The 16,520-nt window shown below is 40.7% G+C and overlaps 2 protein-coding genes and 1 pseudogene across 6 annotated transcripts in view; all 3 read left to right on the top strand.

Annotated features, from left to right (window-relative positions):
* Window positions 1–5,283, top strand: part of TRAF5 (TNF receptor associated factor 5) — a 49,933-nt gene extending 44,650 nt beyond the window's left edge. For all 5 annotated transcript variants that reach the window (XM_025363298.1, XM_025363307.1, XM_025363286.1 and 2 more), the window contains 2 exons: window positions 1,621–1,789; window positions 2,438–5,283. In XM_025363298.1, coding sequence (XP_025219083.1) covers window positions 1,621–1,789; window positions 2,438–3,012 — 744 coding nt within the window. In that variant the 3' untranslated portion in view covers window positions 3,013–5,283. The remainder of the gene's footprint in view (window positions 1–1,620; window positions 1,790–2,437) is intronic.
* An 8,087-nt stretch (window positions 5,284–13,370) lies between these two features.
* Window positions 13,371–16,520, top strand: part of LOC112610869 (putative uncharacterized protein encoded by LINC00467 homolog) — a 63,370-nt gene continuing 60,220 nt past the window's right edge. Inside the window, exon 1 of the mRNA XM_025364440.1 lies at window positions 13,371–13,540. The gene's annotated coding sequence lies outside the window, so the exon portion shown is untranslated. The remainder of the gene's footprint in view (window positions 13,541–16,520) is intronic.
* Window positions 16,407–16,493, top strand: LOC112615682 (annotated as a pseudogene).

Here is a 16,520-nt window from a genome sequence, read left to right as displayed (position 1 = left end):
TAGAAATAATTTAAAATATACAGAAAAGCTGTAAGAATAAGATGGTGCAAAGAACACTTGTATAACCTCCACCCAGATTCACTCATGGTCAACGTTGTGTCCCGTTTGCTTCATCATTCATGCTCCCCTCCACTGCTCCTCCCCCATAGTGTGTGTGTGTGTATGTGTGTGTGCGCGTGTGTGCATGTGCATGCATGTACTCTTTCTAAACCATTTGCGAGTACGCTGCATATTTTATGGCCCTTTACCTCTACATGTTAATACTTCAGTATGTATTTCCTAAGACTAAAGATCTTCTTTTACACAACCCCAGTACGTTTTGCAATATCAGTAACTTTGATACAGTACTTCTATATAATTTATAGCAATTAGGGTTTTAATTAATGTTGGGCCAGTATTAATCACTTGATTGCAGATTCACTGAGAGCATCTGTAGTTCTGCATTTTGTAGTCAACAAGTGAAACTATTAATTCCCTTGGGAAGAAAATGCTTTAAACATCACTAAAATATAGCAGAAATAGTACTTTGTAAATTATGAACGTTAAATAACCATAAATGAATTCTGATGAATAATGTCTTTATCGTGATTATAAAATTTATAGTGAAAAAGATTTCAAGACATGTGGTGTAGGCAATATATTTGAAATTTAGGTTATCCCAGAAAATCTAGGCCCTATAATTTCCATACTTAGCCAGCACATTATACATTAAACACACACACACACACACACACACACACCCATATACATACAATGTATATGTATGTGAAATATGTATAATGTATATATGCATATGTGTATATACATATATATGTACAGATGCTCCTCGACTTACAATGTAGTTATGTCTTGATAAACCCATTAAGTTGAAAATATTGTAAGTCAAAAATGTGTTTGATACACCTAACCTATTAAACATCATAACCTAGCCTAACATACCTTAAATGTGCTCAGAACACTTAAATTAGCCTACAGTTGGGCAGTCATCTAACACAAAGCCTATTTTATAATAAAGTATTGAATTCCTCATGTAATTTATCAAATTCTGAAAGTGAAAAACAAAATGGGTACTTTGAGTAGCCATATCTTATACACACACAGGGAAAGGGAGGAGTAATTTTATTTAGTCTCTTCCACCTGAGAGAGCAGTCAAAAGTTTAGGCCTTACTCAGGGCCTTCTGTACCACCCATAGAGCTCAGGCCAGAACAGGTGCGCCTATTCCGTCTAATTCTCCACTTTCTAGCAAAGCAGGAGTGAATCAGGAGATTGGCTTCTAAAAAGAGGAAAAAGTGTAGGGCAAGAGGGGAGACAACATGAAAATAAATATATAAAGATGGGTTGGAGAACCAAGCAGAGGGAAACAGAGGGAGGATAAAAATTAGATAAAGAAAAGTTCAAACATTTGGAACAGGAGCTGTGGTAGGAGAGGAGGAGGAGGAAGATAATTAGGTGGCTCATCTCTCTGTGATCCTCACTGAATTTTATTTTCTGGGCTTGTATTTTTCATTCTGTTAATTGATTAAATGTGATATGTTTGAATTGAAAAAAATTTTAATCTCAATGAATTGCTAAAATATTAACTAATTTTTTAAACATGATTATCCATTTTGTAATGAAAGGTTTTTGCCAGTCACATTGACAAGTCAGCTTGGCTAGAAGCTCAAGTGCATCAATTATTACAAATGGTTAACCAGCAACAAAATAAATTTGACCTGAGGCCTTTGATGGAAGCAGTTGATACAGTGAAACAGAAAATTACCCTGCTAGAAAACAATGATCAAAGATTAGGTATGTCTGATATTTTATTTCTCTTTTGGTGACTCATTTGTCTGCATGTGTTCATGAAACAACCAAACACCTGGCCAAATAGAGAGTCAAATCTGTCCAGGATAAACAATGGCTAAATCTGCTATTTGTGAAAGCATCATGAGATTCTGGCCACTCAGGCAAAAATGAGGGAGGGCCACAAGTGGGGTTGGGGGACTGGGCTAGGAGATTCCAAGACTGGAAACAGGTCAGCAAATTCCAAGAACAGGGATTGATGACTTTCAAGAAGAGTGGAAAATAATGAGAAACCTCAGGGAGAGATGTGGTGGGATCATTGTTTTAGGTATGGGAAAATATTAAAAGGTTTGGCTATTTAAAAGCATTCTAGTCAGAAAAGTGTGGGGCTCAGCATGCTGACTCACGCTAGTTGAATGCTCAGTGTGTCTTCTCTACACTTCAGTGAGTTTAAGATACACATCCAGGTTTCCTTGGAGGCAGTGTGCCAAAACATGATATTCCCTGAGTTAATATTATTACAACAAATGAATTCGGTTCATCTTTAGGATGTCAGGATTTTGTTGATTCTCTTTCAGGTAACAAAATTCCACTTTGGGAAAATTTTAAAGATAACTTTTAGGCCTATGGAATCTTTTTTTTTCTTATTTGCAGCTGTTTTAGAAGAGGAAACTAACAAACATGATACCCATATTAATATTCATAAAGCACAGCTGAATAAAAATGAAGAGCGATTTAAACTGCTGGAGGGTACTTGCTATAATGGAAAGCTCATTTGGAAGGTGACAGATTACAAGATGAAGAAGAGGGAGGCAGTGGATGGGCACACAGTGTCCATCTTCAGCCAGTCCTTCTACACCGGCCGCTGTGGCTACCGGCTCTGTGCTAGAGCATACCTGAATGGGGATGGGTCTGGGAAGGGGACACACCTGTCTCTATACTTTGTGGTCATGCGAGGAGAGTTTGACTCACTGTTGCAGTGGCCATTCAGGCAGAGGGTGACACTGATGCTTCTGGACCAGAGTGGCAAAAAGAACATTATGGAGACCTTCAAGCCTGACCCCAATAGCAGCAGCTTTAAAAGACCTGATGGGGAGATGAACATTGCCTCTGGCTGTCCGCGCTTTGTGGCTCATTCTGTTTTGGAGAATGCCAAGAACGCCTACATTAAAGATGACACTCTGTTCTTGAAAGTGGCCGTGGACTTAACTGACCTGGAGGATCTCTAATCACTGTTTATGGGGTGATAAGAGGACTTTTTGGGGCCAGAACCGTGGAGTAGAGCACATTTGATTATCATATTGACCTGGATTTAGACTCAAAGCACATTTGTATTTGCCTTTTTCCTTAACGTTTGAAGTCAGTTTAAAACTTCCGAAGTGCTGTCTTTTTACATTTTACTCTGTCCTAGTTTGAAACTTAAAACTCTTAGAATATTCTCTTATTATTTATATTTTTATATTTCTTGAAAGATGGTAAGTTTCTTGAAGTTTCCGGGGCGTTTTTCTTTTACTGGTGCTTAGCGCAGTGTCTCAGGCACTCTAAATATTGAATGTTATGGAGGACATAGAGGTAGCAGAATTCCCAGTTGAAAATGTTTTGATATTTTATTGTTTGGCCTATTGATTCTAGACCTGGCCTTAAGTCTGCAAAAGCCATCTTTATAAGGTAGGCTGTTCCAGTTAAGTAGTGGGTGATGTAGTTACAAAGATAATATGCTCAGTTTGGACCTTTTTTTCAGTTAAATGCTAAATATGTGAAAATTACTATACCTCTAAGTATTTTCATGAAATTCACCAGCAGTTTTCAGGTACAGTTTCGCAAGGCTGCATAAGAACTGGTGAATGGGGTAAGCATTTTCATTCTTCCTGATGAAGTAAAGCAGAAAGTACTGCATAGTAATATGTAAGATATAGCTAGCCAGCTAAAATTCAGATTTCATTAGGTTCAACCCTATGAAAAAAACTATTTTCATAGGTCAAAAATGGTAAAAACTTAGCAGTTTCATAAGATTCAACCAAATAAATATATATACACATACACATACATATACACCTATATATGTGTGTATAGAAACAGTTTGAGTGTATTTTGGTAACAGTAGTAAATCAATGTGAGGATGGATAGAATTTAATATATAATAGAGAAAATGTCATAAATGGATAAAAGGAATTTACAACTTGAGGAGAAAACCTTTATAATTTCCTATGGGTGTCAGAAGTACTCTCAGCGAAAATGGATGGCTAAAACAGTATCTACTATTCTCTGATAACTTTTTTTTTTTTTTTTTTTGAGACAGAGTCTTGTTGTCACCCAGGCTGGATGGAGTGCAGTGACGTGATCTCAGCTTACTGCAACCTCCGCCTCCCGGGTTCAAGTGATTCTCCTGCCTCAGCCTCCTGAGTAGCTGGGATTACAGGCAACCGTCACCACACCTGGCTAATTTTTGTATTTTTAGTAGAGACGGAGTTTTGCCATGTTGGCCAAGCTGGTCTCCAACTCCTGACCTCAAGCGATCTGCCCGCCTTGGCCTCCCAAAGTGCTGAAATTATAGGCATGACCTACTGCGCCAAGCCTCTGACAACGTTTGAATTTGTAAGCTGCTATGCAAGTGGGCATTTATATAAACTTGTAATGTTTCTTGTCAGAATTCTGAGTACTTTGTGAAGAACAGAAATGATCATGTTCTTATGCATCTATCTGTATGGGTCTGAAGGTGTATATACAAATTGAGATGAGTCTTTATGACTCTTGATAAGCCTAAGTTTAACAACAACAACAAAAATGCCAAGTTGTCCTGAGCCCTCCTGCATTGTTATGCCACTTCTCTACTGCTCATACGCAGGCTGGCTCCCCTGGGCACACAAAGATGAGTATGGGCCATGGGCCCCTGTAGAGCTGCTCACCTGGTGATGACCATGCACCTTACAATTTCTGAGCAGTTAACCCTATAGAAGCATGCTTTATATGAGTGTCTTCTGGGAAGAGGAACCTTCTTAATCTCTTCTGTGGGATTTTCAAATGCTAAAGACTCACACTGCAGCAATTATCCCAGATGATTAAATTCAAAGAAATATGTTCACAACAGGAATATACTAAAGAACTAGAGCGTCGCTGCTGGTGAACTGTGGCATAGCTGATGCTCAACACATCACCTCGGACAAATTCAGGAAGCATTTCTCTAGCTCACAAGGCCAGACCCAGGTGCTCTGTGTGTTTGTTTTTAATGTTCTTCATCATATCCAAGTTCACTCTCTCTTCCTGAGCAGTGGACGATCGTATTGCTGTAACTTCTTTTGAGTAGTTGATGTGGAAAACATTTTAAAGTGAATTTGTCAAAATGCTGGTTTTGTGTTTTATCCAACTTTTGTGCATATATATATAAAGTATGTCATGGCATGGTTTGCTTAGGAGTTCAGAGTTCCTTCATCATTGAAATAGTGATTAAGTGATCCCAGAACAAGGAGTTCTAGTGTAAAAAGCACCCCTTTTTCACAAAACAAGAGTTGTGATTTTGCTTTGAAACAAGGTGGATCTATGTAAACTATTTTTCCTTTTTTATGAACGGAACAGTAATTTTTCTTCTGTATCAATAAGATTTAAATTTTTATTTCCATTTTGGGTTAATTTTGGTTCCTGATGAAAAGATAACAATACACTAAGCATAAAGGGGAAGTTAATATCCTTGAGAAAGTTACAGAAGGATTGTAGTGGGGGTGTGTGTGTTAATAATGCTTATTAACAAGTCTAAAATCTGACGCCTGATTTCCACATTTGGTATTTTCAGAGAAAACAAGAGACAGTCACAGCCAGGATCAATTCACAGTGCCAGTCCTGAATACAATAGGACAGTGAGGTACAAACCCTTTGTGTGGTCCCTGGATAATCAGTCCACACTACTGACTATCTCTTTTCTCTTAGAAAGCAGTTGGAGATATATGTCTCAATCTTATATAAGAATTCTGAGCTGGAGATAAAGGTTTGATGGAGGCACAGTAGGGGTCCCAGGTGGTGAAATCACACAGGAATAACACATTCTATGGGAAGAGGAAGAAGAACCTGTAAAGCAGTTGGAGAAGGAATGATCCAGAGGTAAGAAAAACACCAAGGAAGGTGGGAAGAGAAAAGAATGTCAACAGGGCCAAATGCCAGCTTGGGAACAGCAGCCACTCCCAGAGCACTCCCACAGCCCTTGTGAACTCACTGTCACCCCCATGCTGCTCTCTCCTCAAGTCTGTATCTCTGACCCTGGCCTTTGCCATAAGCTGATCCGAGTACCTGCTGAACATCTAAATTCAGGAGTCCCATAGGGACTTTAAGGACCACTTCACCATATAGAACTGGAAATCTTCCCACCCTCCCCACCACTGCCAACCTATTACTCCTCCATTTTTTCTATCTAAGTGACATCATTGTCCAAGCCAAAAGTTTGGACACTATTCTGGATTCCTCCCTCATCTTCCCTGTCCAGTAACCCACACTGCACTGCGAATTTGACCTCCAAGTAATTTCTTTAGAGGTATTCCCACTACTTACCCTTCCTCAGTACTACTGTCTTGTTTCAGGCGTACATTATTTTTTAAATCACAACTGTTCTCCCTATTTTTAGTTGTGCCTCTTTGGAGATTGACACTGTGACAGTCTCCACAGTGTCACCTGATGATCCATCTCAAAGAAAATCTGAGAATGACTCCCACCCCACCCACACTGTGGCTTCATAGCCCATAGGAAAAAGCCCAGCCTCCATGGAGTGCCATACAAGGCCCTCCATGCCCACTTCTACCCTTCCAGCCTCACCTCCTGACATTTCTACCTTGCATTTAGCAACACCAACCCAAGCTATCTGATACTTGTCTGAGCTTGTACTATATGTCTATCTGGAATACTCTTTTTTTGAGATAGGGTCTTACTCTGTCACCCAGGCTGTAGTCCAGTGGCGCAATTACAGCTCACTGTAGCCTTGACCTCCCTGGGTTTAGGTGATCCTCCCACCTCTGCCTCCCAAGTAGATGGAACTACAAGCACGCAACACCAGGCCCGGCTAATTTTTTTGTATTTTCTGTAGAGATGGGGTTTCACCATGTTCCCCAGGCTGGTCTTGAACTTCTGGACTCCAGTGATCCGCCCACCTCAGCCTCCTCTTTGGGAGGATACTCTTCTCTATCCTTACCTTCTTTGCCTGGATAATTCTTGCCCTTTAAGATTCTGCTTTGGCCTCACCTCCTCTGGGATGCCTTCCTAAACTATCCTTTAATCTGTAACCCTACTCCCACACTTCACCCTTAGTAACTGCCCGTCGGGTTCATTTTGCCTACTGCCCAGATAGAGCTGATTTATCAAGACAAAGGAATTGTAACAGAGAAAGAGTTTAATTCACACAGCTGGTTGTACAGGAGACCGCAGTTTTATTATTGCTCAAATCAGTCTCCCTGAAAATTCGGAGACTGGGGTTTTTAAGGATAATCTCATGGGGATGGGGGCAGGTAGTCGGGAGTGCTGACTGGTCCCCCGGGAAATGGGGAGTCAAAGCTGTCCTCTTGTGCTGAGTCAGTTCCGGAGTGGAAGCCACGAGACCATCAATCTGGGTGGGAGCAGCTGATCCATCCAGTGCGGGGTCTGAAAATACCTTGAGCACCAATCCTAGGTTTTATAATAGTGATGTTATCCCTAGGAGCAATTGGGGAGGCTTAGAATCTTGTGGCCTCTAGCTGCATGACTCCTAAATCATAATTTCTAATCCTGTGGCTAATTTGTTAGTCCTAGAAAGTCTGGTCCTCAGACAGGAAGGGGGTTTGTTTTGGGATAGGACTGTTGTGATCTTTGTTTCAAAGTAAAACTGTAAGTTCCTCCCAAAGTTAGTTCTGCCTACACTCAGGAATGCACAAGAACAGCTTGGGGGTTAGAAGTGAGATAGAGTTGGCTAGGTTAGATCTCTTTCACTGTCATAATTGGCTGTCATAATTTTCTGCAAAGGTGGTTTCACCTTTACTATATCAAAAGTCCTTGCTCTGTGCTGTATACTTCCTTGCCCATAACTCGATTGCTCGACTTTTCTTTTTCCAGAAAACAAATGTTGACTACATATTTATCAGATTGTGTGAGTTACAAACAGAACAGATATTGTCCGTGTCCTCCTCAGACTTCTAATCTGTAGGTCAATCACAAGTGGTACAGAAAAATGATCAGAGTGTAAATGTTCCCGGCCTCTGGGCTGGCAAAGACTTTACCTCTCAACTTCTCTCCCCAGTGTCCTAAGGAAGTGTACCTCTCAGAACTGTTTTGGGTGTTTGTGATGCAAAATAAGAGAACAGGCAGAAAAACATTTGAAAGGTGAGCTCTAAGGGAAAGATTTATGGAGAATAGCTAAACAGATCCACATAAGGATTGGGGAGAATTAAAGAAGAGAGAGGACAGAATTTGAAACTATGGAAACACTGCCAAAGCAGCCATGGAAATAAGAAAAAAAAAAACAAAAAACAAACAGAAACTATGGGAACTGCTGGGAACTGTGACTTGGAGCCTTTTTGATTCTTTTTTCAAGACACCCATGCTGAAGACTGAAATACGTTTTAAAATTATTTTTGGCTGTTTGAAATATACAATTTGAAACTCCACGCATAGACTCTATGGCCCCAGAATTATAAGACATTTGAACAAATTAAGTACATAACAATACAAGTTGTGACAAGTGCCTTGAAGAAAATCACAGAGTACAGGAAAAGATTGATGGGGCTGCTGTGGGGAAAATGTACTGGGGTTGTCAGAGAAGGCCTTAATTCTGAGGTAACACAATTATCTCATGTTCATGTGACATGTTTTCTGAATACCCAGCACTTTTCAACACCCTTATAAAGTCTGAGGAATTTCCTATGAGAAAACTTGCCTCCTTGACCCCCTTTGTAGCACAGCAATGTGACCTATGCCCCACCAAGCAGGCATAGTCAATGCAAAATTTCAACTTGAAAGTCAGCAAGATAGGCCAGGCATGGTGGCTCACGCCTGTAATCCCAGCACTTTGGGAGGCCGAGGTGGGTGATCACAAAGTCAGGAGTTCAAGACCAGCCTGGCCAACATGGTGAAAGCCCGTCTCTACTAAAAATACAAAAAGTAGCTGGGCATGGTGGCGGGCGCCTGTAGTCCCAGCTACTCGGGAGGCTGAGACGGGAGAATTACTTGAACCTGGGAGGCAGAGGTTGCAGTGAGCTGAGATCATGCCACTGTACTCCAGCCTGGGTGACAGAGTGAGACTCCGTCTCCCAAAAAAAAAAAAAAGTGAGCAAGATGAAGAAGGAAACATGCCTAACTCTGGCTACCAGTGGGGACCGCCAGTGTTTGTGGAAGTTGCAGTTTTGGTGTCAATGGTGGCAGCAGCAACAGATTCTCACTAGATCCTCTAGTGTGTTTGGGTACTGTTGTTTCCACATTTGGCCTCTGCCTGTCCTGGAGATTCTGTGAGCTACATGATATTGTTAAAGTCCTTTTCTTTCTCAACCAGAGTGGATTCTGTTGTTTGTAACTAACTGCCTGACCTAATCAAGCTGAGATCTGAAAGATGAGTCAGCTGTGGAAAGAGCTGTCAGGGTGGATCAGTAATCTGGGCAGAGGGCACTGAAGAGTGTTGGTTCAATGAACTGAGAAGAGGATAGTGTGGTGGGAGTTTGGTAGAAATCAGAATGATAGTTGATGAGGCTAGAGAGGGAGGCACAGGGTTTAGAACCTGAGTGCTCAGGCCATGGTGAGAAGTTTATGGTTTATGTAAAGTATAATGAAAGTTAACATGTTATGGGCAAAGGATGCATGATCTGATTAATATTTTGTCTCTTAATGTGGAGCATAGATTAGAAGAGGGACAAGAGAGAACATGGGAAGAGTATTAAGGTTAAATCATATTGAAATTGCATTTCATGTCTGTTCCCTCTGAAGCCGAGAACCATGTCTAACTCAAAAATGCATAGCAGGTGCTCAAACAGTGTCTTAAGCTGAATGAATACAATAATGCACTGAATTTTTATAACAACTCTGATAGGCAAGTCTTCTGCCCATTCCATAGATGAAAAATCTGGTAAAGAGATCCAAGTACTAGGCACTGTCCTAAGAATGTTACATATATTAACACATTAACCTTACAGTAACCTCATGAGGTATATGCTATTTTATCCCCACTTTACAGATGAAACAACTAAGGCACAGAGAGTTTATGTAATAAGCTCTAAGTTGCTCAGCTAGTAAGTGGTAGTGTTAAGATCTGAATCCAGGCAGTCTGGCCTCACAGGCTCCACTCTTAACCACTACACAGACTGCCTCATATGGATACTGATGAATTCTAAACACACACATACATATATAAAGATACACCTTTAAATGAGTTAGAAGAGTAACTACTATTCATAGAAAAAAAATCAAATATAACTTTCAAACCACTAAAGTGGGAAAAAAACTGGAAAAAGAGACTGTCAAACCAAAGGCAGTAAAGAGAACAGGAAGCATGATACATAGAAAAAATGAGTGAGATATATCTATGAATAAGTTAAGTGTTACTATTAAGAGGGGGAAATCTCAAATGAGGGGGACACATACATGCTTTTAAAAAACATACCGAAAACAAAATAGAGCTAATAACTGCATTAGCTTTGTAGTCAGAGAAACTCTTGCACACATGTACCAGGAAACATGTACAAGAAAATTTACTGTCAGCAGTTTGTAACAGCAAAAAAAAAAAAAAAAAAAGAAAAAACTAGGGCAAAAAAATAACCTGTGTTGGCATGGAGTGGAGCAACAGCAGCTCTCCTGCATTGCTGATGGAGGGTAAGCTGGTACAACCACTGGAGAACAATCTGGCAATATCAAAGTTGAACTGTGCAAACCCTTCTACCTTGCAATTCCATTTCTAGACATTATCCTAAAGAAATTCTTACCATATGTCTAAGAAGCTGTGTGAAAGAATTAACTTACATTGTAATGACAGAAATCAGGAATCATTAAATTGCTAGCAACTGGAGAATGGATAAATGGTGGTACAGTTATACAATGGAATACTATTCAGCAGTTAAAAAACTAGTACTACAGGAATCAACCTGGATAAATTTTACATACATAATTATAGGTGACAAAAGCAAGTGACATGAATATCATTTATATTAGGTTTAAAAAGCATAAAACAGTACTGTATGTTACTTAACATCGCTACATGTATGTGGAGCATATAAAAAAGCTTTCATGGGAATGACATACCAAATTCAAGTAGTAGTTAATTGCAGAGAGGAAGAGAGGGAGAATGAGATTGCAGACTGTTTTACAAGGAGCTGTAACTGAATGTTAAAATCTGAAGCAAATACGAGAAAATGTTAAAATGGGATAAAGCTAGATGGTCGGTATACAAGTGTTCATTATATTATTTTCTGTAACTACATTCTGGTAATATTTCGTATTAAACATTTTAAAGGAAAGTTAAGCTTTCAACCCGAGATTCTATAAAAAGAACAAAATAAACCCAAAGAAATAAGAAATTAATGAAGGCATACATTAATGAAAGATAAATTACTTTTAAGACAGATTTTATCTATAAAACCAAAAGCTGGTTTGATAAATATGATCAAGAAAAACACTCCAATACAATATATAAGAATATATATGTGGCCGGGCGCGGTGGCTCACGCCTGTAATCCCAACACTTTGGGAGGCCGAGGCGGGCGGATCACGAGGTCAGGAGATCGAGACCATCCTGGCTAACACGGTGAAACCCCGTCTCTACTAAAAATACAAAAAATTAGCCGGGCGTAGTGGCGGGCGCCCGTAGTCTCAGCTACTCAGGAGACTGAGGCAGGAGAATGGCGTGAACCCGACAGGCGGAGCTTGCAGTGAGCCGAGGTTACGCCACTGCACTCCAGCCTGGGGGACAGAGCGAGACTGCGTCTCAAGAAATATATATACATATATATTTCAGCTACATTTTCTAACATTTAAAAAAAATCTCATATTGTTGTCAACCATTCTTATATATTCTTACATATATATTCTTTTTTTTTTTTTTTTTTTTTTTTTTTTTTTGAGGGGGGGTCTTGCTCTGTCCCCCAGGCTGGAGTGCAGTGGCGCAACCTCGACTCACTGCAAGCTCCGCCTCCCGGGTTCACGCCATTCTCCTGCCTCAGTCTCCGGAGTAGCTGGGACTACCGGCACCCGCCCGGCTAAGTTTTCATTTTCGTATTTTTAGTAGAGACGGGGTTTCACCGTGTTAGCCAGGATGGTCTCCACCTCCTGACCTCGTGATCCGCCCGCCTCGGTCTCCCAAAGTGCTGGGATTACAGACGTGAGCCACCGCGCCCGGCCAATACTTTTCTAGAAAAAACTAATTTTTTCAAGAAGCAAAATAAAAAATTCCATGTATCTATAACCATGGAAGCTATATTAAAAACAAAACTATCCATTAAGATGGCCCCACACCCAGAAGGCTTTAAAGATGAGTTCTTCAAAACCTAAGGAATGTGTCATTCACACATGTTATGTCTATTCCAGGTCGTATAAAAATAATTTAATCTGGCTGACTCCTAGCACAACCTGATACCAAAACTAGACAAGGACAGCAAAAGAAAACCATATGCCAATCTAACTTACGTGCATACATGAAAATCCAAAATTAAATACACAGCAAATTGCATCCAGCAATATACTGAAAAAAATAACATACCAGGATTGTAAGGATGGCTCACCATTAGGAAATCTATTATTGTAGTTATTTTATTGTAGAGTAATGGAAAAAAGGCCATACAATCATCTCAAAGACTGACACTGAAAATACTTGGTAAAACTTAGTCATTTGCTGATTTAAAAAAAAAATGAAATGGTAAACTACGAAAAGAACATAATTTGCCTATACACCCACTCACACACACACCATAAACCTGCAGAAGATGTCTTGAATGAAACCTAAGATGCAATCCAAAATAACTCCTGGTAAGAAATAAGTGCCTCCGTGGCTACTATTCAGTGTTGCGTTGGATTCTTGGGAAAAGCCAGAATTGTTCTTTACAGATAAATTCTTACCTACAAATCAAAAAGGACTGCCTGTCAAATTTTTCAAATACGAAGGTTTAGTGAAATGTCCAGATAGATCAATAATCAAAAGCCATACTTACACAAGGGTACTAATGGATTAATAGTCTATTAGTAAAACAAACTACAACAACAAAAATAGCTACGAAAAAATGTTAAATGCGCACAACACCAAGCAAACTGCAACACTTTACCTGAAAAAGGAAGAACTTAATTAATAAAAAAAAAAAAAAAATAGCCACATTGCTGGATGGCAATGATCAATATTGTACTAGTATCCAATCTTGGCAAATCTACAAAAATATGGAATCCCAAACAAATCCCTGGAAATCTTTGCCATTTGGCGCCAATCTACTACAGAAATCGGCCCCAGGTTGTGAGGCTCCTCACATGTGCGTGTAAACGCTTCGAGAGGGGTGCAGCCGCGAACAGAAAAACCGCAGCCTGAGTCCCTGCGCCCCTCTCCTCCCTGCGCGCCAGCAGCCCCTGCACTAGGCTCGTGCGACCGGAAGAGTCGCTTCCGCTCGCGCCCAGTTCTGTGGCGTAGGCCGGACTTTTCTGGTCGGCTGTTGCGCGTGCGCGCGCTCTGGCGTTTCCTACGCGGTCGGGCGTTGGGTTTCGCGGCCCTCGCCGCACTGGTTGCTCGGCACCTTCGGTCCGGTTGAGGTTGTCAAGCTGGACCAATAGGTTGTTTCTCTTCAGTTTCTAGTAAGTGACCGTTCCAGCCGGGGCTGTGGCTAGAGTGTGAAGGCAAACCGGTAGAGGCCGCGCCGTCATTTTCTTACCACCTGACTCTTTCCTCAACGGCCCCCTCGGTCACTCAGAGGGGACTGTTGGTAGCCCCGCTCTGCCTCGTCCCCCGCTAGTGAGGCCTCTCCCAAGCTCTGAGTTTCCCCAGAAGATGTGTCCTCTGTCATGAAAGCTCTCATAGCATTTAAGCGCTAGTACTCGACTTCTCAGATGCACCTTCTCAGATATACTCTTGGCCTGACCCTTCTTAGCCCTTCCGCTTCCTACAGTTGTGACGGGTCCTCAGATACTCACCAGGAGAATGTGATGCCCCCCCACCACTTCTTACTCCAACTTTCTTTGTGACTATGCCCTCTGTTTCAGAATCCTGCCGCCTCGTAACAAAGATGTACCAAGGACCATTCCACTTCACGCCCCTCCCTCCCTTCTCAAACCCTTAAGAGTGCCTTGAGAGTAAAGCAGTGACCTAAGCACTTTACATGCATTTTATTTAATCTTCCCACGCAGTCCTTAAATAGGCAGACATGAGAAAATTGAGGCACAGAAAAGTTTAATAATTTGCCCAAGGCAACGTAGGTTGGATGTGGTAGGGTTCAAATTTGAATTTATTGTGTAGCTTACTCAGTCTGGCGTTATTATCATTCATTCCTTTCGCTTTTCCAAATACTGAGTATTCCTTTTTTTTTTTTTTTTTTAGTTGCTTCTACAGAGGAATTTTTTTCGTTAATGCTGTTTAGAGGGTTCTTCTTGAGAAATTTGGGTTCTGTCTGAGAACCCTTTTCTCAGAGCTCTCCTTACACAGACCCTTAAGTGTTGTTTTACCAAATCTAAGCTCCAAACTTAATAATATTTTGCATATCCAAAATGTGCTCATGCTTCCTTAAAAAAGTACCCCTAAACCAGTGCACACGAACCAGCCCCCTTCCTCTACCTCAATATGGCAATGGTTATCACTATTCTCAGCAAACATTTGGGCAACTAGCTTATGTAAGACAATAAACAGAATTGGGGTTTTGAAGAACTCTGAGGTTTAGTTCCTACCTGAAGGGGAAACATGAAAAGGCCTTCATAAAAAGGCCACATAAAATAGCAGATAAATCCCATTTCAGTTGCACAGATTACAAATTGTATAAGAGCAACTTTGGACAAATCAGGTAAGTGCTAGATTTGTTTACCTATCTGTAAAATGTTAAGCTTAGGCTGGGTCACTAAAATATTGTAAATCAAAGTTCAGAGAGAGGAGTGATTACTCTGTACTCACTGTTGACGGAGGTGGAGGCTGTAGTTGTTAGTTTTTTTTTTTTTTTTTTGAGACAGGATCTCACTCTGTCACCCAGGCTAGAGTGCAGTGGCGTGATCAAAGCTTACTGCAGCCTCCACCTCAGCCTCCTGAGTAGTTGGAACTACAGGTGTGCACCGCCACACCCGGCTAATTTTTGTATTTTGTGTAGAGACAGGGTCTCACTATGTTGCCCAGGCTGGTCTTGAACTCCTGGCTTCAAGCAATCCTCCCACCTTGGCCTCCCAAAGTGCTGGGATTACAGGTATAAGCCACTGCACCCCACCTGTAGTATGTTCTCAATACAGAGACAAGGTTGAAGGATTCAGAGTACAGTTTTCTCATTTTGAATATCTAATAAAATCAGTAGACCCTCCATCAACAGAGGATTGGGTAAAGAAAATGTGGAGTGAGTGTGTGTGTGTGTGTGTGTCTATGCCATGGAATACTATTTAGATATTAGAAAGTCATGTTTTTTCAGCAACATGGATAGAACTGGAAGCCATTATCCTAACCGAAATAACTAAAACAGAAAGTCAGATATTACATGTTCTCACTTAAAGTAGGAGCTGGGAAGCAGTGGGCACAAGTATATATAGACACTGGAGACTACAAAAGGTGGGAGGATGGGAGGGGAGTGAGGGTTGAAAAATTACATACTGGGAACAATGCTCACAATTTGGGTAATGGGTACACTAAAAGCCCAGGCTTCACCACTGTGCAATATGTACATCTAAGAATTCTGCACTCGTACCCTCTAAATATATAAAAATTATGTTTTTCTGAGACAGTCTTGCTTTGTCACCCAGGCTGGTGCAATCTTGGCTCACTGCAACATCCGCCTCCTGGGTTCAAGTGATTCTCATGCTTCAGCCTGCTGAATAGCTGAGACTATAGGTGCGCACCATCACACCCGACTAATTTTTGTATCTTTAGTAGAGATGGGTTTTGCTGTGTTGGCCTGGGTGGTCTCAAACTCCTGGCCTAAGCAATCAACCCGCCCTAGCCTTCCCAAGTACTGGGATTACAGGTGTGAGCCATGAGACCCAGACTACAAATAAATTTTTTTAAAAAGCTGTAGATCTTGCTCTGGAAATAAAATTCACATCCATACAACATTATATGCTTAATTTTAGGAGATTCGTGACTCCTCCTTGTCAAATTTAAATGTTAAAAACTCTTGATTTAGGGAAACAGTATTATTCAAAACACCAGAACTAAGCCAGATGTGGAAGGCCATTATCTTGTGGGCAGTGTTGAACCATTTGAGGTCTGATAAATCTGGTAGCAGTATGAAAAATGCATGACAATGGGAAAAAGCAATGAGACTAGTTAAGTGGCAGGGGAATCATTTAGGTAGCAGACTGTGCCAAGCAGTATTGGGAATGAAGAGAAATTAGAAGAAATATTGGCAAAGACAAATATCTGACTCGATATGGAATTGAAAGAAGAAATCAGTGATAACAAGGTTTGAGGATCAGTTATGTGGCAGGTCTATCTTGTCTTCAGTATTTTATTGAAGTCATTCCTATAACATACGTGCTAGTGCTTACTTTGGCAGCACATATACTAAAATTGGAATGATACAGAGAAGATCAGCAAATAAAAATTTAAGTATATTTTTAATTTTTTTTTTTTTTTTTTTTTAGACGGAGTCTC

Source organism: Theropithecus gelada, chromosome 1 (genome assembly GCF_003255815.1).
Source record: "Theropithecus gelada isolate Dixy chromosome 1, Tgel_1.0, whole genome shotgun sequence".
NCBI lineage: Eukaryota > Metazoa > Chordata > Mammalia > Primates > Cercopithecidae > Theropithecus > Theropithecus gelada.
This window is presented reverse-complemented; position numbering and strand designations above follow the sequence as displayed.